This window comes from Enhydra lutris, unplaced genomic scaffold (genome assembly GCF_002288905.1).
Source record: "Enhydra lutris kenyoni isolate GAN:26980312 unplaced genomic scaffold, ASM228890v2 scaffoldscaffold12, whole genome shotgun sequence".
NCBI classification, from domain to species: Eukaryota; Metazoa; Chordata; class Mammalia; order Carnivora; family Mustelidae; genus Enhydra; species Enhydra lutris.
Window position 1 is genome coordinate 1,608,794 of NW_019154096.1, and position 24,599 is coordinate 1,633,392.

The 24,599-nt window shown below is 44.9% G+C and overlaps 1 protein-coding gene across 5 annotated transcripts in view; it reads left to right on the forward strand.

The window, feature by feature from the left end:
• LOC111144793 (5-methyltetrahydrofolate-homocysteine methyltransferase) overlaps window positions 1–24,599 on the forward strand; it is a 101,773-nt gene that overhangs the window by 46,630 nt on the left and 30,544 nt on the right. For 4 of the 5 annotated variants that reach the window (XM_022499257.1, XM_022499258.1, XM_022499259.1 and 1 more), the window contains 6 exons: window positions 1,112–1,297; window positions 13,704–13,883; window positions 15,844–15,960; window positions 16,245–16,385; window positions 21,875–21,964; window positions 23,230–23,382. In XM_022499257.1, the coding sequence (XP_022354965.1) occupies window positions 1,112–1,297; window positions 13,704–13,883; window positions 15,844–15,960; window positions 16,245–16,385; window positions 21,875–21,964; window positions 23,230–23,382 (867 nt within the window). The remainder of the gene's footprint in view (window positions 1–1,111; window positions 1,298–13,703; window positions 13,884–15,843; window positions 15,961–16,244; window positions 16,386–21,874; window positions 21,965–23,229; window positions 23,383–24,599) is intronic. The other variant, XM_022499260.1, reaches the window with a different exon arrangement.

A 24,599-nucleotide genomic window follows, 5' to 3' on the forward strand; every position in this document is an offset into this window, starting at 1 on the left:
ATAAAAAGGTGTGACTAGCACCTTTTCACCAGCAGAGCTAGGACACCAGACTCACCCAGAGCTTTAAAACATTGGCCTGGGATTGGCACTGGTACTTGACTCCTTTCCTTGCAAACCTATCGTGACCAGTGCAGTAGGAAAGGGTAGAATTGATGGACCCCTGGTCCCGTTGTGCTCTCCCCTTTGGAGATGTGGCCTGAGGAAGAGCCGAGCCTTTCCGAGAATTCTCCTGGCCCGCCCTCCCTGTGCCACAGGTGGGGTCTGGTGCCCCTGAAGCAGGCTTTCATGGCACCTGTGTTCCTCTCCTGCCCTCCCGTCTCCCACACTTTAGGTCATTATTTGTTCAATTGTTTATCTTTATAAAGCTCGGGGAAGCCAGGGAGCCCCCTGCTCTGTCATTGTCCCCAAGTCTAGCCAGTGGGGCCTGATGTGGTTGTCATGTATTTATTGACTGACTTAAGCAGCGGAGCTTAGATCGGCTGCCGTGTTTCATTTCTGTGCTTGACTCTAGTCCTGCTTCGAAACCCTTATTTTCTACCCTTCCTGGAGCAGAGGCGTGAATGCATGGAGACTATTTAAAATGAACCTGTTCTCATCTGTGCATTTCAACTTTGTCCTTTGTTGTAGTTACATTTTTTTATTAAATATTATGTCTTTTCCTAAGAGTAAAATTTTATTTTATCTGGTCAGGAGCTTGATTCTTTAAGGGGAAGATTGGATTTGAATAGGCCAGAGGGCTATTCCCGAGGCTGTGAAGCCAAACATTAATCCCGGAGTCAGATCCGGGATACCAGAATCCTGTTTGAGGTGTAGGCAGCGGAAGGTGTAAACTGACGAAGAAGCCAGTGGACTGAGCTCCGTGATTTCATCCTGGTGTTCATCTGTGATCTTTGATTTTCAAATCCCGGGCTCCTGCGTGGGGTCCCTCGTAGGACTGGAATCACTCCAAGTGTTCTGGGCTTTAAAAGAACAAGTACATGCAGATCCTTTTTCTGTCATGCTTCCGTTATTCCCTGCATATGAAATAGGTACTGTTTGGGTGCCAGCCTGTGGAAGGGAGTCCATGGTGACTTGCGGTTTTCCTGTGCTTCTCCGTGCCCCTCTGATCTAGGTGCCCTTGTGCATTGACTCTTCCAACTTCGCCGTGGTTGAAGCCGGCTTGAAATGCTGCCAGGGGAAATGCATTGTCAACAGCATCAGCCTGAAGGAGGGAGAGGACGACTTCTTGGCGAAGGCTAGGAAGATTAAGAAGTTTGGAGCGGCCGTGGTGGTCATGGCTTTTGACGAAGAAGGGCAGGTGAGTGATTTCTTTGGACCTGGCTCCGTGGCATTCCCCGGGTGAGAGCAGTGGAGGAGAACAGAGTCTGAAAACCGTGTAAACATAAACGTCATATATGTATACATATACGTACATGCATGTGCACATCTTAAACACGTACAGACACTTGCATCCATGTATGTATGTGAAAACTGGATGTGTAGTAAAATCGTTAGATTGATGGAGAAAGGAGTTAGTCAGTAAATGCTATTAGAATGACTGGCTATGCATTTGGGAGAAAATAAAGTAAAGCCCTATTCCCCCACCATCTACTAAAGTCAAGTCTATGTCAATGAACAATCTAAATGTGTAAAACAAAATTCTGAAGAGTATATGGGCAAATACCTAAACTGGGGAAGCCAGAGGGAAAATTAACAGAGCTCTCCACATGGCAATGTAACACTTTCTCTGGTGAAGGGCACGGTATTATCTGCAACATGAGAGTTCCAGCTGGTTAATATCCCTCATGTGCAGCAGTTCTGTAAATCAGAAAATAAAGCAGCCAGATCAACCCAAAAGAAGGTAAAGGAAATGAAGAAGCAGCTTATGGAAAAAAGAAATACAAATAGCCAATAAACCTATGAGAAGAAGGGAAAAAAAAACCCCTATGAGAAGATACTATATGTTGTAATGACTAAAGATAGGAAAAAGGAAGCATTAATAATATGTTTGTTTCTTTTAGCAAAGAGAAGATAAAGTAAAAGATTGACCCAGGGGTGCCTGGGTGGCTCAGTGGGTTAAAGCCTCTGCCTTTGGCTCAGGTCATGGTCTCAGGGTCCTGGGATCGAGCCCTGCATCAGGCTCTCTGCTCAGCGGGGAGCCTGCTTCCTCTCTCTCTGCCTGCTTCTCTGACTAATTGTGATCTCTGTCAAATAAATAAATAAAATCTTAAAAAAAAAAAAAAAAAGATTGACCCGGGGCACCTCTCACAAGATCTCTGCCCTGGAATCAGGGAGGGGTGATGGGAAACTTCAAACATAATGATAGTTCACCAAAGGGATGGGCGTGCAGTGATTAGTGTTTTTTTAAAGATTTATTAATTTTAGAGAGAGAAAATGTGAGTAGGGGAGGGGCAGAGGGACAGAGTCCTCATGGCAGACTCCCCATTGAGCACAGAGCCTGACCCTGGGTGATCTCATGACCCTGAGACCATGACCTGAGCTGAAACCAAGAATCAGAAGCTCAACTGACTGAGCCCCACCCCCCGGCGCCGCTGTTAGTGCTGCCTACCTCATATGACTTTTAAAACTATTTTTGTATCTGTTCAATATTTTTTAAAAAACAATGAAAAAAACTCCATTCCTTGTGAATCAGCCTCCTCTGGGAATCTCATAATAAGTTGTTACGTAAGGGTGTGTGTTCACACTTACTGTAGTCCTGCAGTAGCAAAAAATGGAAAGTAGTCTGGAAGTTCTTTAATAGGGGAAGGCTTAAATTTTTACTACATGCCACACAGAATACTGTGTACCCTGTAAAAAGAATGAGGTTATGGAACCATGAATACAATGTATTGAAAAATGGGAAAAAAAAGTGACATGATTCTGGTTTTATTTAATAAGGAAAGAATTATATGGGTGTATGTGTGTCTGCATAAGCAGAGAAAAAAATTGCTAGTTAACTGGAGGGTAGGGATGGTTTCAGATGGGGACATACATACTTCTTTTATATACTTGACAAGTGGTGGGATTATATGTCCTTTTTCTTTTTCTGCTTTTTGTATTTTTACAATAAAACTGTTTTTAAACTAAAGGGTTATTGTATTTGTACAAAAGATGTATTTTCATCAGAAGAGAAATTCAGGTAATCCAGAAGAGTGCAGAAAAGAGAATTTTGATAATGAACAGGTATTGTACCTCTTTACTCATACCAAGCAGGCACAGTTCACATAGTAAATCAGCTTTTCCTCCCAACGTATAAATGTTGGGTTTGTATGATTATTATTTTTGTATTGCATGCACTTGAATCCCTGTTGTCACACGGGTAGCAAGCAGTAGTTGCTAGGATTTGAGCTGAGATCTGCTCTTCTTCAGCACAGTGAAGTGACAGTTGTTTCTGGTTTTTTAGTAGAATAAATGCGGTCAGCGAATATGCTGATTCATTCAGCCCTTTACCCCTGTGCTGTGGCTTTCCTCGTCCGTTCATGGAAGCGGGGCTACTAGGTAAAAGGGTGTGCATGTGGAACACTGGGGGCCCACGCTGTTAAATTGTGCTTCTGTGAAGTTGGAACCCAGCCCTCTTCCTCTGGTAGTTCAGTGTGGTGGGACCTCTTGATAAAATTTTTATTTTTCCCTCGGATGTCTCTGGGGAGTTACAGAGACGAATAGTTCTGTGTGGCTCTTAATGGAAAACAGAAGCGTGCAGCCTTCCAGACTCCCAGACGCACCCGCCATCAACTTTGTCATCCTCTCCGTGTAGCATTTACCTCCTTATCTCCAAATCCCAGTGTTGGCTGTTACTCATTGCCTCTGTAGTGGCGACGGATTTGGCATTTTTACTCTCCTCTCCCCCTACTTCACCCATCTTTCCTTTACTCCCCCCACCCTCCCAATACAGTTAATTTTAGTTGTAACTATTTTCAGTGCCCACATCACTGAGCAGCGTACAGGCTGAGACAGTGTGTGTCAGCTCCTTGTCCTTTCTGCACCCCGAGAGCAGGACTTTCTGTCTGCCTTGTTTCTTAACAGATTGTAAGTTCAGAATACCCCCTGCTTGTGTACCTTTCCAATATCCAGCCTATCCTGGCATGCTCAGAAGACGGCCATTTTGATTTCTTGAAGAATCTCCCTCCTGCACTTCTGACACAGTCTGGAAGTCTGCCCAGCTGGCCCCTCAGCCATCATCCCAGGGATTCTTCTCGCCCCTGTCTTGGGTTTTTAGATCTCATAAGGTCCTCATTCTAGGCTTAATCTCTCATACGGTCAAGTGTGTTCTCTGTCAGCTGCCCAGGAAAGAAAACATGACAGTAAATATTTTTGAAACCTTACGTGTCTGAAAGTGGCTGTATTCTACTTGGACACTTACTGGATAATTGTATGTGTCTCGGAGGTACAAGCTTGAAATCATTTTGAATTGTTTTTTCTAGTTTCCACTGGTGCTCTTCTAACCTGTGGTTCTTTTTTGCAAAACCTATTTAGTTTCCCATTTTCTGGATGCTTTTTGGACCTTCTATGTCCACGGTGTTCTGAAATCACTTGATGATGAGCCATCTCATCGTCACTGGGCAGTCACTGGGCCCTTTCATTGGGGAAACTTGTGGCCACAGTTGTGGCAAGTCTTCTGGAGTGGTTTTTTTCTTCTCTTTTGACATGTGTGGCATTCAGATATTAGATGTTTTGGAAAACTTGCCTAATTTTCTTTTCCTTCCTGTTTTTTCAGCTCTAGCATTTTGCTCTGCTCAGTGTGAGATTTCTTCACCTACATTTATTCTCCAAATCCTCTGCTGAGTCTTTCTTCTTTTGCCAGGAGCTCTTTTTTGTTGTTGTTGTTGCTGCTGTTATCCAAGTGTTCTTTTAAAAATCGATATGGAAATCTGTTATTGTTTGATGGAGGCAGATGCCGGCCTTAATTCTTTCAAATATATCTTGAGCACCTGGTGCATGCCAGGTACTGGGGAGATAGCAGGGAAAAACGTAGTCTCTGTCCTTATTTAGTTTATAAACAAGGGCAAAGGGAGTAAGAAACAGAAAACACAGATCACACACATCATCTGACCCATATAGATATATGTGGATAAACTTGGGAATAACTTGGGAATAACTTTGTACCTGGATGGGATTTAAAGCAGGGAGGTGACTGTAGAGCGGAGGTCCTGGGACCGTGGCATCTTGGAGCTGCAGCACTCGGGGCTGGGGAGAAAAGGAGACACCATCATCATCAGAAGAATTTTTGAGGAAGAGCAGCCTCTTTGGCAGGAGAGGAACCAGAAGACAGGGTTCACTTGGAAGCCAAGAGAAGAACAAGCTTCGAGAAAGGCATGAGGAGCTATTTTAAAGAGCTGTGGTAGATCAAGTTGGATGAGACAAAGAATTTATCAGTATTTAGAAATGGGGTAGTTTATGATCTTGCTGTACTGTTTCCAAGGAGATGAAAGCCCGATTGGAGTGGGTTCAAGAGGGACTAGGCGAACTGGAGGCAGCAGGTGTAAACAGCCTTTTCTGAGGAGTTTTGCTGTAGAAGGGAACAGAGAAATAGTGTGGAAACTAGAGATGGCTAAGAAGTTAAGGAAGGGAGTGTGTGTGTGTGTGTGTGTGTGTGTGTGTGAGAAAGAGAGAGCGAGGAGAGAGAGAGAAAGAGAGAGAGAGGGAGGATGGGTGATGCAATAGTCTGTGTCCAGAAGCTGATGATGAGAATGATCTGGTAGAGAGAGAGAAGGAAGAACTGATGCACCGGAGAAAGGGGGCGTTTGCTAAGTCCGTGACCTTGTAGTTGGAGGGGGACAGCAGTGAGTGTGGTAGCGGAGCGGGAGGCAGTTCGCTCCCATGTGGGGAGAGAAGGCAGAGTGTAAGAGGCACCCTGGGCGGTGTGCTGGTGGGAGTCCATAATTGCTTCTGTTTTCTCAGTGAAGTTAGGAAGCAAGGTCAGCTCTGAGAAAGAGAATGCAGTGTTGTGAGCTTTGCCTGTCTGTGCTGCTTCACTAGGAGTGTGAGGCGGGAACACTCCTGTGGGGTGTTGGGGGTGAGACCTGACTTCATTAATTTTTTTTTTTCAAATTTTAAATTCCAGTATAGTTAGCACACAGTGTGACATTAATTTCAGGTGTGCAGTGTGGCGATCCAGCAATCCTCTCCATCACCTGCTGCTCGTCACAACCCATCACTGTGTCACTCATCTCCCTACCCCCGCTCCTCCGGTGACCATCAGTTAATTCTCTGTAATTAAGGGTCTGTTTCTTGGTTTGCCTCTCTTTTTTCCTTTGCTCATTTGTTTCGTTTCTTAAATCTGGCTTCAGGAATTTTAAAGCCATGGAGGAGATGTATACTCTAATTGAAAACCACCAGCAGGGGAGATCTCAGTCCTCTTAGCAGCCACCTGGGGTAGCTGTCATCCCATTTTACAGTGAGCCAAGGTCAAATGGCTAGGACATGGCAGAGCCAAGTTTGGATTCCTGCTCTGCCAGTGTGCAGACTTTTGCGTGTTTCCAAGTCCTGTATAATCCCCATGCTTTATCTGTTAGCACTGCATAGTGTTTGATCCTGTCTGAGAACAGGCCTTCCCAATTTAGATTGGAATGTGATTATGAAGAAAAAGCAAGTGTAGGGAAAAAAATTTTAACTTGCTAGTTATGAAAGAATGCACATTAGAGCAATATTAAGGTAGTGTTTTATCCATACTAAGTTAGTAGAAGCAAAGTTAAAAATGATCAAGATCTGTGCTGGTCCAGCAGTAGTAAATAGAAAGCTTATTCATTCTAGAGCATAGACGGTCCTTTTGAAAGACACCATAATACCTGCCAAGAGACATAAAAATGTTCCTACCCTTTGCGCTAATGATCTCATTTCTGGGAAATTATCCCAATAAAAGAATTCAACAGCATAAGAATGCTATATATGCGAAGATTTTTCACCAGCTTTACTGAAGAAAAAACCAAACTAAATGCCCAACTGGAGAGAAATGCTGACTTAGATTACATCATTCTGTTAGAATATTATTCAGAGTATTCAGATATTAATTTTGAAGATTATGGAGCAGGATGACAATGGTTATAAAATGTAAATAAAAAATATAAAACCAAAATTATATATACACTGTGTATATGACTACGTAAAAACTACACTTGATGAAGACAGGCAGAAAATGCTGTAAAGGGAAGTAATTGCTAGAGTAAGGTGGTAGAACTGAAGATCCCTTTTATTTTATTTTTTTAAAAGATTTTATTTATTTATTTGACAGATCACAAGTAGGTAGGGAGGCAGGCGGGGGGTGGGGGGGGGGAAGCAGGCTCCCTGCTGAGCAGAGAGCCTGATGCGATGTGGGGCTCAATCCCAGGACCCTGAGATTATGACCTGAGCCAAAGGCAGAGGCTTTAACCCACTGAGCCACCCCAGCGCCCCTGAAGATCCCTTTTAAATGCTGCTTTTTCTTTTATAAAATAATTTTTCTATATGACTGTAGACCTAAATGCTCACTGAAGGATTATGGTGAGCAGTTATAAAGAGCCAAATTACAAAGAGCAAAACAAAAAAAATTCACGTATTTGCAAAGCTCAGAAACCAACAATCCAGATATTTTGGTTTATAAAGGCATGTTTTCTGTGGATGAGCTCTCATCACGCTTTTGGGTGTAACAGTCAGTTAAGAACCAGAATTTGCTTTGCATGCATGACATGGTTGCTTCTTAGGAGAATGCAGCTCTCTTAGATGGAAACCACCGCTGCACCTGAGCAGAGCCGAGGAACTCGTGCCTGCTTTTGTTGCGCTACCTGGTCACCGATTTCAGTTTACGTTTTTGATTTGGGTTGCAATGAAAACTGCCAGCTCAGCCATCGGTGGCAGAGGGGACTGGCCCTGGAGCTTCTGCAATAAAGGGCGAACAAGGAAGCATTTCTCTGTCTGCTTCTGATGTTAGTGGTTTTGATCACCTGTTATTTTCTTTTTTAAGATTTTATTTATTTATTTCAGAGAGAGAGAGAACACAAGCGGGAGGAGGGGCAGAGGGAGAGGGAGAATTCTAAGCAGATTCCCTGCTGAGTGTGGAGCCCGGTGCAGGGCTCGTTCTCCCATCCCTGAGATCATGACCTGAGTGGAAGTCAAGAGCTGGATGCTTCACTGACTGAGCTGCCCAGGGGCCTCCCCCCTCCTCCACCTGTTATTTTAACTCTAACAAAATACTCAACACCTTTATCATTGAGATTTCTATGGGAAGGTAACTTTTTTCCTACTCATTTAGTTTTCCTTTTCTAATTGAAATGATTTTGTATGATAATTTTTGATAATGTAAGATTTCTAGGTGTAATTATCACATGATAGATTGGGCTGTATCATTTTTGTTTGCGCCTGTGCAAACTGTATAAAAGAAGAATCAGTATTCTGTAAATGCATCCATAATATTCAACACATTTTCCTATGTTAAAATGATTTGAAAAGTAATTTTCCAATTTATGGAGAAATAAAGCCCCATTGAGATACTGATTAAAATTTCATTAACCCTAACCTAAGGGGCACCTGGGTGGCTCAGTGGGTTAAAGCCTCTGCCTTCGGCTGAGGTCATGGTCCCAGTGTCCTGGGATCGAGCCCCACATCGGCTCTCTGCTCAGCAGGGAACCTGCCTCCTCCTCTCTCTCTCTGCCTGCCTCTCTGCCTACTTGTGATCTCTGTCTGTCAAATAAATAAATAAAATCTTAAAAAAAAAAAAAAAAAAAGAACCCTAACCTAAAAATAATGCTATCTTGTTAATATTCAGGTTCATCATTCAGGAGCATGGTATGTCTTTCCAGTTACTATTAATCAGGTTTTGGGGCACCTGGGTGGCTCGATGGGTTAAAGCCTCTGCCTTCGGCTCAGGTCATGATCCCAGGGTCCTGGGATCGAGCCCCTCATCGGGCTCTCTGCTCGGCAGGGAGCCTGCTTCCTCCTCTCTCTCTGCCTGCCTCTCTGTCTACTTGTGATCTCTGTCTGTCAAATAAATAAATAAAAAATCTTTAAAAAATTTTTTTTTAAATTTAATCAGGTTTTATAGTTGTTCTTAAATAGGAAATCTCAAGAACGTTCCCAGGTATTTTGTGTTGCTTTGTTGTTGTGATGGTGGTTGGATGATTTTTCCTTTTGTAAATATTTTTCCTTTGGTAGTGATTTTTTTAGATTTTTTTTTTTGGTAATGGCCTCTTTTTTGAATTTAGATAAATTGATAAGTGTTTTTCAGTTGAATGTCTTGTATTTTCCAGGAAAATATGCACCATGGTATCATAAATAATTCTAGGAAATGGAAGTAATAGTTTTTAACATTCCCTTTATTTTTACCCTGCTAAAGGCAGTTGGCCCACACCCAGGAGCTGATTCTCATATGTTCTCCTCTGACCTTCTGAAAATCCGACCTATATTTCTGCATTTCAGGTGCCTCCTTTTTAGTGGCTCTAGAGAGGTCCCCATTCCCTGGCTAAGCTTACATGATTATTTCTGTTCTTGAGCCTTGCCTTATGAGATGGACTAGAGATCATATATTATTTTTTAAAGTTTATGTATTTACTTAAGTAATCTCTAAACCCAGCGTGGGCCTCCAACTCACAACCCCGAGATCAAGAGCTTCATGGTCCTCTGACTGAGCCAGCTGGGCACCCCAGATCTTACATTCTTTGTAAGAAAGAGACTTCTCCAGATTACCTTTGGAGGAGGTCTGTGAGGTATGTGAGGGATAGGGACCTGCAGGCACTCAGTCCCAAGACCCCCACGGAGCCTGGGATGTTCACTGACCTCACAAGAGTAACAGCTCAGCCTACAGTCGGCGTCTCTCCTCAGCTCAGGCTCCTGGCTTCCCAGAACATGCCTGGCATTCCTCTGCATGAAAGAGAAGATTTGAATGGGGTCGTGTACCCCCGTTAGGGTATGGTGCTTCTTCACCTGGGCACTTCTGAGTAGGGTTTTGCAGCAAGCAGCCTCTGCCTGAGGGTTCTAGGAAAAAAAAAACATGGGTAGGATCACGATGGTGACCAGGCAAAGAAGCCTGGTTTCTGATTTCCTCATTTGTTGTGTCACCAGTGGTCATAACTGAGACCCTTTTCTCCTCCCTGCTGTGAGCACAGTGTGGAGAGCGCATCTCAGGCTTGTTTCCCTGTCCGGCATCATGTCTGTTCCTGCCTGCTGCCCAGAGTCCCTGCTGGAACGTGGACTGTGCCGGGGGCGCCACCTCCCTCTTTCGGGTGGAGAGCGAACCAAGGGGCGTTCCAGGTTGGCCTTGCATTTCCGGTGACCTCATCTCACTCTCCTACTCTGCTCTAAATCTATTTATCTAATTTATCTAATTATCCATTTGGCGTTTTTCCTTCTGACTTGTTGATGCCCTTCTGATGGTGGCACAGACGTCCCTTTCCGTCACTGCTGTTGGGGACCTGGTGGCAGCAGAATGGGCCTCCTGCGGCATTCCCTGGCCCATGTGAAGCTCATTCCCATGTGCAGCTCATTGGAACCTTTAATCTACCTTGCGATTGGTCTTGTGCTTTCCCTGTTCCTTGTCAGGCTGCGTTCCTGCAGGATCTTGGTATCCTCCCCCTTTTCTTTCTCTTCCTCCCAGTATCCACCTTGATGAGTCAATCAGAAATTGTCTTAAGTTTATCTTCTTTTTCCTGGAGTGTGATATTCTGGCAAAGCCTGATGGTTGGATTTCTTAACTAAAGCTTCTGCCTACTGGTGGCCATCTAGCTTTCTGAAGCTCAAGAGTAAACTGGGTAAATGTAGAATCATAAAATGTATTTATTCTGTCATGATCCCCAGATTTGTGGTGTCGTTTCTCAGGTTTTCTTACAGCTTCACCTGAGAAGGTGGCGCCTCACTGACCTGGCCTCCATCCCGTCTGTATGTTAGAATCACTAGGGAGTCCTAAAAATGCTGTTGCTTATGTCTCTCCTCAAGATCCCAGTCTGTCTGGGTCTAGGGCACCATCCAGGTGTTAGGACACAAGCAAGAAGCCCTCCAGTGATAACGTGCACCCATGTTGAGAGCCCTTGTGAGTAGAGGAAGGCTCCCATTCTGTGCTTTTGTGGACCTCTCTTCCGGTCTGTGGGATCCTCAGGCATGACTGAGACTCACCGATGGGCGTATCTCCTAACCCTAGCCGAGGAGACCGACAAAGAAAGAAGTTGGCAAATCTAATGTGATATGACCTGCTCCTGGCAGAGGCCTGTCCCCTGAAACTCTATTCATTCTGAGATTCTTTTGTTCATCCAGCAGCAGGAGTTGTGTGTCTGTTAACGTGATAGGCACTCTGTTAGGTGCTACAGGAACAATCTGACAAGGCCCCATCCTTCTGGGCCTGATAGTTGGTGATTCTGTTCCAGTCCTATGAAATGATTCCTATCCTGGGAGGACCCTCCTCCTTGTGGCTTGTGTGGTGGCTAGACTCTCCTGCTCGCCTGTACAGAGCATACGTGGCCTGCCAAACGAGGCCCGTTGTCCTTCGTGACTCGGAGAAATGAGCAGGACCTTGATTTCTTGACCTATCAACCAAACTAGGTTCTAGGAAGCTCTAGCAGCTGCTGTAGGCCCAAACCGCTGTACCTTCTCTCTTAGGGAGCTCAGCCGGGCCACTGAACCTGGAACCTTGAATCCTCACATGGCTCGCTGGTGAAGGGTGAACCGAAGTCGAAGACGAAAGGCATCCCTGGGTGACTACTTTCTTGTGGGTCCACATCTTGCTCTTACTTAACCTTGTCACTCTCACTGAAGGAGTAAGTAGGTTGTTAAAGAAATTCAGTTAAGGAAGATGAGAGAGCTTGCCACCTTGCCTAAAGCCTAGAGCATTAGGGCCACAGAGCCCACTCCTGTCACCCTCTCCCTTGGCCCTTTGGTTTGCTATGCCCCGGGGGCACTGACCCCGCCAGGCAGAATCTAACCCCACCAGCTGCAGGAAGCAGGGAGACATTGGAGACTGAAGGGACCAGTTGAACTGATACTAGAGTAGGTAAGCGGTTGGAAGCCTACGTGTAAGAGTGAGCTTTTCGTGTAATTCGACTACTGTGTCTTTCTCTGGAAGGTGGGGCCTCCCTATAAACCCGGAGCTACAGCAGTGTCCCCCTATCTGTACACTTGCCTGGGGAACTGTCTCTGGGAGGTCAGTTTCTGTGATCAGGACCTGAGTCTTCCCCATGCACTGTGTCCACATCCAGCCACGGGCTCCCTCCTTCAAAGTAGTCAGTTTGGAAACTGAACACGCGGTTCAGTGGTCTTGGCCACTTTTCAGGAACATTTTGCACGTCTGTTCAGAATTGTATGTGACTTAGCTTTTTGGAGCCACTCTAGTGCTAGCAAGTGTTCAGTTTTTCTTCAGAGTTTTTCTTTAGATTTGATTTTTTTTAAGAGTATTTATTTATTTACTTAGAGAGAACAGAGAAGGGAGAACGTGAGGCGGGGGAGGGGCAGAGGCAGAGGGAGAAGCAGACTCCCGGCTGAGCAGGAGCCTGATGCAGGACTTGATCCCAGCACCAGGGGATCATGACCTGTGTTGAAGGTAGATGCTTAATTGACTGAGCCACCCAGGTGCCCCAGATTTGATATTTATACAAGAAATCACTCAGTGTAATTTGTTATGGAAGCCCTGGGTCGAGATTGTAAATTTGATCTTGTAAATTTGATCGGAAAGTCTCCTTGACAAAGTTCAGAAAGGCTTTGAGTAAAAGCAGCATGCGTTCATTCAGCGAATGGTATTGGGTACTACCCTAGGCAGGCACGTGGCTCTAGGCTTGGGGGATGGAGCAAGATGGGCATTCTGGCTCAATAAGGTAATAATAAATAATAAAACAGATAAAAAATAAGTTGCCAAATAAATGCAAGTTCTAGAAAGAGAGGTACGTTTAAGAAGACAGAGGAAGCAGGCAAAATGGCAGACGGGCTGGTTGGAGCCGGTGAGTGAGGAAGGCCTTACTGGGAAGAGCCATCTGGGCAGAGACATGAATGGTGTGTGGCATGCAGCCACGTCCCGGTGTGTCCTGAGCAGTGGCAGCAGTAAATGGAAAGGTTCTAAAGTAGGAGGAGCTTGGCAGGTTTCAGGAACGTCAGAGGAGCATGGGGGAGAGAGTAGAGTAGAGTAGAGGAGGGGCAGATAGGAGGAAATCAAACTGCAGATGTGGGCCCTGATTCCAAGGATGAGGGGGAGGGACTGGGAGTTTCAGTGTTTGCTGGAGTCAGTTCCTTGCCTTGCAGTGTCATTATTTTAAAGAGCAATACTAATGTACATTGATGGCTTGAGGTCCACGTTAATTAGTTTGTTTTGGGGAGGGTTGGGAAGATGCTGGGGGCATATCCTGGAATCCTTGTGGGATATCAGAGCAGGAAGCTCAAGAAGCCTGTGGTAGTGTTGCCTGGGTGAGGTGTGACATACTGCGGGCAGATCAGGACAGGAAGGGTGCTCATTTGTTAATTGTTCCTTAATAGCGTTTGAATTTTTATCACGTGTGTGTATTTTTTACGAAGCCTGTGTATTCATCTACCCATCTGTGTGTGTAAGGTGTGATTTTCGCAGAAGCAGTGTAGCTGTTGTGCGGATGAAAACACGAAGTGACTTTAAACCGTCTCCTCCTCTGAGATAATTTGATAAATGCTGAGAGGCTGCTTGGCGTTTGGATTTCTATGAAATCCAAGCATTGATAATTAAGTGCCTTCGAAAAGTGAAATGTGCTTCTGTTTTCATAAATAACACCTCATTTTTCTATTTCAAATTACATCCTTTGCTCCTTCCTCAGGCAACAGAAACAGACACCAAAATCAGAGTGTGCATGCGGGCGTACCATCTACTCGTGAAAAAACTGGGCTTTAATCCAAATGACATCATCTTTGACCCTAACATCCTCACCATTGGTACTGGGATGGAAGAGCACAACTTGTATGCTGTTAATTTTATTCACGCAACAAAAATCATTAAAGTAAGTATGGATATTTTCTCTCTTCTACTCAGGACACCAACTCAAATTTACTCATGGCTCCAGTGAATAGTTTGAGCTGACATACCTGTTTATTGCCTGGGAATGTTGACAGTTTACTCTTAGGTAGAAAATTGGTTTTCTGAAATTTAGGGCCCATTATTATTTTTCTTTGATGTGATGTTTTATGCTATGAAGTAGAACATAGATACTGGAGAAAATATATACAAAATATAGGTATAATAAATAATTATGAAGCACATAATAGCTTTCACTTGGGTCATGAAACAGAACATGCCTAGCGCCCCTGTGACTCTCCCTGTCAGATTACACCCTCAACTCTGAATTTTGTGTTGGAATCATCAGCCTGTTTTATGATAACGCTTTGTTTCTTTTCTTTATCATTGTATCGCTTACACACACTCTGAATTATCCATGGATTTTGTATTTGTAAATTCACCTATTTGCTAAAGTTTGTGACCCCCAAAATCAATACTCTTGGTGCTTTTGCAATCATTTGTGGACATACCCACAAGCAGACAGATGAAAATTCAAGTGGCCCAACCACTGTGTTCCCAGAAGAGGTCAACAGACTCCGCAGCTTGTTCAGTTCTCAGTCTTTGAACGAGCATCCAGTGAGTGGTCTGTGTAGTGCCATGTTTTTCACAGTCTTGAGCTTTTCCTTGGCAGTTTATTTTCTGTCTTAACAGCCCCCAAGTAGAGTGCTCCAGTGCCTTCTGAGGTTCCTGATTGCAGGAAGGCCTCGACGAGCCTCACAGAGAAAATGTTTGCGATTAGATAAGCTTTGTGTAGACGTTTGTGGTTGAGAGCCTGTTGGCCATGAGCTTCATACTAGTGAGTTAGTAGTATTTGTTAAACAAGATGTCTTTACACAGAACACATAGAACAAGTTTCTGTATTGATGAGTAGATGAAAATTGTGTGACCAGGGGTTCACAGAAGCATAACTGTTTTTCCCCTGAGGAGTGGTGGTTCTCAGTATTTGCAGGTTCATTGTTCATGGTGACTTTATACGATATAACTACCAAATACTGAGACGCAGCTGTATAAACAGTGAGGCTTAGTTTGGCCAGTTTTGAGCTTCATATAGAGTCTCAAGATTCTCAGGCCTTTTTGGCTTACCCAAACTTACTTAAAAAATTCAGCTCTGTTGTAACCTGGATTTTGTTCATTTTTATGAACATAAAACATTTCATCGTGTAACTCTTCCACAATTAACTGTTCTACTGTTGATAGACATTTGGTTTGTTTCCCTTTCGGGGCAGTATGAGCAATGCTGCCGAGATCATTCTGGTATGTGTAACTTGGGTGCACATGCCCGGGTTTCTTGATAGCATATACCCCAGACGTGGGATGGTCCGGTCACAGCAGTAGGTGTGGCAAGCTGTATCCCTAAAGCTTGAGCTGCTTTGTACCTTAGCTGACAGGAAGTTCCTCTTGTTCCCACGTGTGTGCTAATGCTGGACATTGTCGTGAGGTGTTCTGGGAACCTCAGTTTCATTCTTTCCTCTCAGAATTAGTCAAGTTTATGGTGAATTAGCGAGTTGGTTCATTTAGGCTACAGAGAAGCCTTTGACTGAATGACAGACTACTCTCTGTCTCTGTGTTGTTCTTTCTCTGTTATATATTCAGCACATATTTTCTGGCACACTCCCTAGGTACCATGGCCTCATCAGGCCCATTGTAGAGATCTACAGAGATAAGGCAGAATTTTTTATTTTCCCTCAGGGAGATCAGAGTCTAGTAGGAAAAACTATCTGCAAGGCAGTGTTTTTGCAGTGCCATAATATGGCAAGTTTTGGTCTCTATCTGGCTACAAGAAGCTCAGAATTATGTCAGACTGCATGTTTTTTACTTACTCCCTGATATATAAAGCTTGAGGGATGGGATTGTTGCTTTTGTCAAAACAGGGAAGTCTTTTCACATTATAAAATTTTTGCTAGGAAACCCTGCCTGGAGCCCGAGTAAGTGGAGGTCTTTCCAACTTGTCCTTCTCCTTCCGCGGCATGGAAGCCATCCGAGAGGCAATGCATGGGGTTTTTCTTTACCACGCAATCAAGGTACAGTAGAACACCTGTGTGCCCTTTGAAAGCAACTTTCACTTAGGGCAGGGAGGGGTTTGTTCACTTTGTCCTGCAGACTAAGGCCTGCTGCCAGTCTCTGTGGATAACATCTTATTCATGCTTTGTATGTTGTTCTTCGTGGCTTTTCTGGGACAGTTGAAGAGCCGAGTAGCTGGGACAGAGACCATGGCCTAAAATATTTTCTACAGAAAATGTTTGCTGACCTCTGATGTAGCATATACCTGGAGATTCTCATTTTTTTTTCTTTTTCTTGTCCTCAGTTTGGTATGGACATGGGGATAGTGAATGCTGGAAGCCTGCCTGTGTATGACGATATCCACAAGGAGCTTCTCCAACTCTGTGAAGACCTCATCTGGAATAAAGACCCTGAGGCCACGGAGAAGCTCCTGCGCTATGCTCAGGTAGAGAGAAAAGTGTTCTGACGAGGGCTTGACCTGCCTTCGAACTTCACCCCCGTAGTTACCCGACCTCTGTTGTAGAGCAGGAGCAGGCATCCAGTTCTGTCGTCGGGTCCCTGAAGATTTCTGCAGAGAGCCCCAGAGAAGGCATTTTAGTTCAGGGTGAGGGAGCAGAAGCAGGGGCATACCCAGCCTGCCTCAGGATCCTAATGTCAGTTTTTTTTTAATGTATCTGAAATTGTAAAATTAATTTTGTCCCATACTGAAGTAACACATAGTAATTCTAGAAAATTTACAAAATATAGGTAAGTAAAAAAAGGAAATAAAAGTCACTCAGAGTCCTGCCACCAAAAGTTAACCACTGTTGAGATTTTGTTATGACCTTGCAGTCATGGTTTTGGTTTATTTTCAGAATGATTGTGTCCTCACAGCTGTGTGCACCCACGCTTACATATGCATGCATGCTCAGATACAGCTTTACAAAAACAGACCTCTATTCTAGATTCTTTTTGGTAACCTGTTTGTCTAGCAGTATACCAGAACATCTTTCCATTTCATGAGATATTTTTCTACCTCATAATTTAAATGAACTGTTTTGAATTTCCTTGTGTGGCTGTGTTACTACCTGGTACCCATTGCAGTGTGCTTACACTTGTTTATGTCGGGATCTGGTCCATCCGTGGCAGGGCTCCGTAGGTCAAGGCTTGGGGTCTATGCACATTTGATCTATAGAAACAAGAATATGATAGTTAATTCAAAAATCGGTTTCTTGTCTCCCCCTTTACTATGTGTCCGGTAGTTACAGGTGCATCAAGCACCTGTCATGGGGCTGCTTCCTGGAATTCTCTTTCAGGAGAGATGAGGTCTTTACCTGAAAAGAACTTTTTAATTTATTTCAGAAAGCGATGGCAAATGAAGACATTTGTCTCGCGAAGCACGTGGGGAAAGTGGTAGAACACTTTCATGGATGTTGTCCCCTTTGTTAACGTCTTCCATGCTAAAATCTGAATATAACTGGCAGAGATGTTCACTTGTCCTCTTCCATCACAGAGTGAGTGCTAGAGTGTTCTGGAAGAAGGCTAGGACAGTTTACGATTAACCGCATCTGTGATTTATCAGCTTTATGGGTGACCAGATCTAAATTTCTGAAATTGCCATAGGCTCAGGGGGGCTGATGGAGATCAGACTATGCCGGTGAGCACAGGACCCTCCTCCCAGTTCCTTAAAAACTTTCCTGACTTCTCTCATGGACCCAGGACAGAATGTCTCAGGCCTTGATTATTGCAGATATAATCACGTTCTGCTTCTCGGCTCATTGCGTAAGAGCTGTCTCTAGAATTTCCCCTCTCTTTCCAGGGCTGTTTCTGCTCATGACACAGTACTTAGCCCCTGAGTGTGGAACACTACCCCATTTTCTTCTTTGCCTGTCTTCCACCCAGTGGAATAATAACTCAGACAGGGTTCTCTTGAAGGCCCGAAGGGCATCACAGCTTCTATAAACATGAAGTCTTAGTAGAGAGTTCTTAACCCACACAGCAGAGCATGGTTTCAGTTTTTTCTCCACTCCTTCACGGAGGGAAAAATTGGGCTCCTTCATTGGAAGACTGTTCTCATTTAAGGGTTGTTGACTTTGTATTTTATGTTAGTCATTCTTTTGGGTCTTTTCACTGTTAGCGATTTTTTACAAGTTTTTGTTTTTGTCTTGCTGAGCTGTCAAAAGGTTTTGCCCCCAGGATGGACACAGCCAAACTGAGGGAAATCTTAATAGCAATATCGAGAGCTTAATAATCCATCATATGAGAGGTTCCTCCCTCTTAATGTAACCACAAGGACTTATTACAAGCCATTGACCCCTCCATCAAGTAGGCTGTCCACATTCATAGTGACTTCTGTCACCATTTAGGGAATTAGTAACCAAAACAGGCATACTTCCGTAAGCCCCAGGAGTGGTCAGCTCTGTAGCAGTTTCTCAGGATATTCCGAGGGCAAATGGAACATAAAAAGCAGTGAAATTAAGAGACAAATACGGGGTGAGGATTTTTTTTCTTTGTGAGAGAATGATTATCTCTTTTTGTTATTAAATGATGAAGTCTGCACCCAAGTTTCTTGTGTGATCCGAAAAAGTGGAGGCACGCCTGGGTGGCTCTGTCAGTGAAGCATCTGCCTTCAGCTCAGGTCATGATCCCACTGTCGTGGGATTGAGTCCTGCATCGGGCTTCCTGCTCTGCAGGGAGTCTGCTTCTCCCTCTCCCTCTGTTGCTTCCCTTGTTTTTGTTCTCTCTCTCAAATAAATAAAATCTTGAAAGGTGGAAAGAATCTTGTCTCTGATTTTACTAAACTCTCTAATCCCACTTTGGGGGAGTTAATGGCTTTATTAAAAAATAATTATTTTAAATTTGGCGCAGGCTGACCTGTGATAAGTAGATTATTTTTGGTAATGCAAAGTTCCAGGTGTCATGGTACTGTATAATTTCCATGGAACTCCATGGAAATCTTTCTTTCCTTTTTTCCCCATGGAGTTCCTTTATTAAGCATTACCCTAATAGAGGTCATGACCCTTTTGGCCTGGAAGGATCTCTGCTCCGAATACAGTGACTCCTGAATAACCTTGAGTTATGAGAATATTCTTGATACTTCTGTGGGAGAAAAGTTATTGGATCCTTGTTGGCCTTCATCTTCCTCATGTTCTTCTTTGTCTTTCTCTCGAGCAGTTTACTCCCCTTGGTGCCTGTCCAGCTTTTCTGTGTGTCAGAAACAAAGCACAGAGCCCCATGGGGACTCTCGGACAGGGAATCTGGTCTCAAGCAGTCGTGACAGAGACAAGGACAGCCAGGTGGACATGACTGTTGGTGGGTTTGCTCCATAGCCTGTGTCTGACGAGCACCCAGGGTCCCCGCCTCCCGCCCCGGCCAGAGTTTGCAGTTAGATCGTGGAGAGCCTTCTTGCTGATAACTAGTTGGAAAGCAGGGTACTCCTGAAATAGCGGCTTTTAAATGTGCCTTTTAAGTCTTGATTTTCTGAAGCACGGTCATCAGGTGGGGAAGTTTGCATTTGGGCAAAACCTTTGGTGGCCTTCCCCAGATCCACAGTGGCCACTGTTTGTCCTCACGTAGGTCCTGACCACTCCCCGCCCCAGGGTGCTGCTCACAGTGGAGCTTCCCATGAACTCGCCAGATCCTTACTCCAGGAGTGTTTGGAAGCCTGTGCTGTTTTCATCCTCAGACTCCGTCCCGCCCGCAGGAGCCGCCTGGCGCGCGGGCTGATAGGGCACATGGCGCGTCGCACGCATGGAGTCAGAGCATCGTGAGCTTCGGAAGGGCTAGAAGGGCTTTCTTTCCTCTTGTCTTTTTGGTTTTCTTTTCGAAGTGCCACGCGGCTCTGATTGGACCTTGTCCTTCTTTATGGCCAGCTAGCCTTACCTTGTATGTGTCGCTACTGCATTTCCTGAATCTGCTTGTGACCCATGCACGTTCAGGTTGCTTCCTTGCCTGGCTGTGCGCAGTAATGCTGCCACTCATTCTTCTAAGGTCACCAGCTTTAGTTTTGCTGGTAGGGGAGGAACCCTTGTGCCATCAGCCTTGCTGGTAGCACCCCAGCTCTGCGGTTCTGGGGGCTTTCCCCGGGTCCATCCTCCTTTCTGTTCTAACACATTGTCCATTACTTAATGTCCTTATGCTTGTCTTCTTCTTTCCTTCCTGTCACCACTGCTGTGGCCCAGGCCTTGATCACGAATTATTAAAATCTCCTCCCCTTCTGGGGTGCTCTTAAAAATACTGCTTTGTTATTCTGCAGCTTCAGAATTTTGCATTTGGTCCTGCACTCCACGCCCCACCCCCCAAATGCCTGGAAGGTTAAATCCAGATTTGATAGCATTGATTTCTGGTGCTCTGTGGCTCGGCCTCCACTGTCCTGCATCAACATGGCTCCAGAAAATCTGGTCTTGTTCAGCATTAAACCACTCAGCTAGTATTTCCTGAAGTTTTGTTCTGTGCTGTTCACTTCACCAAGCATAGAGGATTGAACCAGTAAGAGAGATGAGCCCCTCCAGGGTCTGTGGTTGAGTGAGGTGTATGACAATGCTAGAGGCGGTTGTAACCCAGTGGGGTCGGTGCCGGGGTAGGGCAAATGCACGATGCTGTGAGAACACGCAGGAGGGCCACTGAACCCAAAGGTAGAGGTGGTCGGGGCTGCCCTCCCAGGAGGGGTGTGGGTCAGGGGAGATGTGAAAGCGAGGTGGGACTTAGCCAGGCTGGGCTCTGATGTCGGAGTGCAGAGCTGGTGGTCCTGCCGGGCCGGGGGCATTTGCATCTAGCTGGGGACAGCATGGGAGGAGGTGCTGAATTAAACGTGTGTCACATGAATAAAGGCGGAGGCCCAGAGGTGAAAGGGATGACAGTGCGGGGAACGGAAGTATTTGTGGTGGCTGAGTTTGCTGGGTATAGCAGAAGATGAAGGAAATCAGAGAAAGCCAGGTTGGGGCATCGCATGGCAAAGAGCAGCCTTGGAAAGGAGTCTGTGGCATGGAAAAGTTACCTGTCCTGGGAGAAACGGGACCCTTCCAATGACGCTTGTCACGTGGGGGTCGAGTGATGAGATTTGCCCCTCTGGTTTCTAGTTTAGTTTATAGTGCAGAAGATACACTGCCGTTGGGGGGTGGATGGGTACTGAGAGCAGCTAGTGGCTTGGACCATATAAGCGTGGAAACAGGGCGGGGAGGAGTTTAGAGGAGATGTAGTCAGTTAGGACTTGGTGAGTGGCTGTACGAGAGGAATGATGGGGTATTAAAGAATGTAGATTTTCAGTTGGGGCGAGTGATGCCACTAGTTGACGTGGAGAGAATAGATGAGGTCATGTGGTTTACTTGGTAGGCCGTGATCATGGCACTTTCTGTCCGTTTGCTGAGTCCATCCACTTCTTCCACGTCTCTCCACCCTGGTTTGTGATGATGACCTGTTGCTCAAGATTCCTGGTCCAGTTTAGATCATGCAGTATAGTCTGTGTTTTCTGCTCATTCAGCCCCCGGCTTGTGCCTTCTCTGGTGTCTTGCCCCTCCACCTCCCCCAGGAAGTGCCAAGTCCTTGAGGGCGTAGGCATGTCCTGCAACTCTTGGATGCCCACCCTCCCATGCCGTCTGACTCCGGCCACCAGCTCTCTGTGCGTATTTGTGGGTGATGATGCCGTGTGTGGTGGGCCCTTGAGGCCCTTCTCATGGGGGAAGAGCTTCTCTTACTGCCCTTGAAATCCTTTGTTTGATGTTGTTAACTTATGGAAAGGAAGAACAGGATCTTGCTGTGTCCTTCTACTACAAGGTCAAATCCTGAAATACCTCTCCTTGTCTCTGCTTCCCGCAAATGTTTATTGAGACCTTAATTCACACTGGATGCTCATCTAGGCGCTGGCCATATATGAGAAGAATAAGGCATAGGATTTTGCTGCTACATAGTTCAATGAGGGCCTGTTATACCCATCTGTCTGTCCTAATTTCAACTCAGACACATGGCAAAGGAGGGAAAAAAGTCGTCCAGACTGATGAGTGGAGGAATGGCCCCATCGAAGAACGCCTGGAGTATGCCCTTGTGAAGGTGAGTTGTGGGAGCCCTGAGGGAGTGTGAAGCGACGGTGGAGGCGCCTCGTGCTTGCCTTGTGTGGTGGCTGGAGGGGGCAGTCCCTAGAGCAACCCCAAGGCACCGTGGGCCAGGTTTGGAGATATTTTTGGTTGTCACAGTAAGAGGTGGGAGGTGTTCCTGGCATCCAGTGGCTGGGGATGCTGTGGCATCCCATAGTGCATGGGACAGGCCCCACATGACAGTTGTTCAGCTCACAATGTCCTTAGTGCCAAAGTTGAGAAACGCTCTCCTGGACCAAGTTGCTGTCTTTTGATCAACAGGCAAGTCCTGGCTCTTCTACTGATAATTGGGATTTTTTTTAAAGATTTTATTTATTTATTTGTCAGAGTGAGAGAGCAAGCACAAGTGGGGGGAGGGGCAGGAGAGGGAGAAGCACCCCACTCAGCAGGGAGCCCGACACAGAACTCAGTCCCAGGAACCTGAGATCATGACCTGAGCCACAGACAGATGCTTCACTGACTTAGCCACCCAGGCACCCTGATAATTGGGATTTTAGACAACACAATCTCTTGGCTTCAGTGTCCTTATTTGTGGTCTGGAGAATTTCAGAGTTCTCTTTTTTTGGCTCTCAAATTTAACTTTTAACTTCTTGAAACTTTTGAGATTCACATATTTGAAGTTGTGCAATGTCAGCCACATCCAGGGGTCCTTGAACTGGGGACACAGGGGATTAGGGCTTGATCACTAAAGGCTGGAGAAGTCCACAGAGGCTTCATGGGTTTGAACTTCACCTCAGGGTCCTGGCCATTGTCATCTCCCACCCGCCCCCATCCCCACCGCCACCTTGGAGCTTCATAGTGACAAAACGTGGTGATGTCACAGGAGATCTTTAATAACGGATACTCTACTAAACCACTAAGATGCAAAAAGTGTATTTTATGATGAATTTGAACTTTACTTACTAGTATTCCTTCTCTCACTGATAACTCATTTTTACTGAGTACTTACGTTGTATCGTTCCCCTGGCTAAGCACTTTACATAGGGCATTTCATTTAATCCTCAAAATAACCACCTGAGGCAGGAAATGTGTGACATTTTAATTTAGGAAACTGAGGCTTGATTAATTGCTTAGATTACTGATAGGAACCAGGATTTGAACCCACGCAATCTGATTCCAAAACCTGTACTCTTAAACATTTCCATGATTCATTCTTGATTGGCTGTTTGGTCTTAAGCCTATTTTTAATGTGATTTTTTTTCTAACTTTTTTTTTTAATAGGGTATTGAAAAACATATTATTGAAGACACTGAGGAAGCCAGATTAAACCAGGAAAAATATCCCCGGCCTCTGAATATAATCGAAGGGCCTCTGATGAACGGCATGAAAGTTGTTGGTGACCTTTTTGGAGCTGGAAAAATGTTTCTACCTCAGGTTGGCAAAAGATGGGGAAGGGGAGGGGAGGGGTAGTTTTTACAACCTAAAAAAGAAGACTTTGTCTTTTAATAGTAAGTTCGGGTGTATTTCTCAAGTTTTGATTTTGATAAGAGCTCATGGACATTTGAGATTAGGTCATTCTTTCTCTAAATGTGTCAGGAGTAGTGTCTGGAAGGTCCGTCTTGAGGGTGAGTGCCGGCTCGAGGTCATCTAGAAACTGTTAGCATTCTGATCTGCATGATGGATCTGTGTCCCATCTCCTAACTCCCAACACCCATCTGCTCTTCCCTCAGGTTACAGTAAAACCCAAGATGTATGTGAAGTTCATAGCGTTCGCTTTTGATTCACCAGCCAGTATCATCTTTAAGGATGCGTATTTTGAACAAATCATCCCCGTTTAAAATAGTGATATACATTATGTTTTATCTTTCGAGAAAGCCAGAACTCTCATTTTGATTTATAGGAGCAACTGGCCATTTCGGTGAACAAGCTTCTCGTGAGCCGTCAGGGTTAGGACCGTGAGGCAAACACAAAACGTGAAGGCCCTAGTTTGGTTTCTGTTTGTTTTAATTACTCATTCTATACTTAGTTAATTGCCTGTTTCCTTCATAACATTCACCCCCTTTTTAAAACAGCTTTATTGTTTTATAATAAACATACAACAAAGTTCACATACGTAGAGGATACAGCTTGATGAGTTTTAACACGCGTGCACCAGTGAAACTCTCCCCACACTCAAGATAGGAACGTTTTGTCGCGCCCTCTTAATTTCCTCTAGCCCATGGCAATTCCTCAGTCTTAGTTCTTCATGGTGTTGACTTATTTTTTACTTTGTGTTTTTGAGTTAACATCAGGCATAGAGACAGTTTGCAAATGTGGTTTGAAAAATGTCTTGTATCCCTCCCTCAACCTCTTCCCCTCACCTGAGCATTTTTACTGGAGCCTCGTGCAGTTAGCAGCCCCTGAAGTTGACATTGATGTAATGCTGTTAGAAAAGGACTTTATTCAGACTTCACCAGTTTTCCCATACTGTTTTCTTTGTATTCCAAGATCCCATGATGCTTTTTTATCCTGCCTTCCTCAGTACAGTACAGTTATGGAAACTGTCCCTGAGTTTGAGTTTGTCTGATGTTTGCTCATTTTTTGGCAAGAATAAAAGTGATCCCGTTCCCTTCTCCATGGATCATATCAGGAGTTCCAGAATGTTGCTGTGT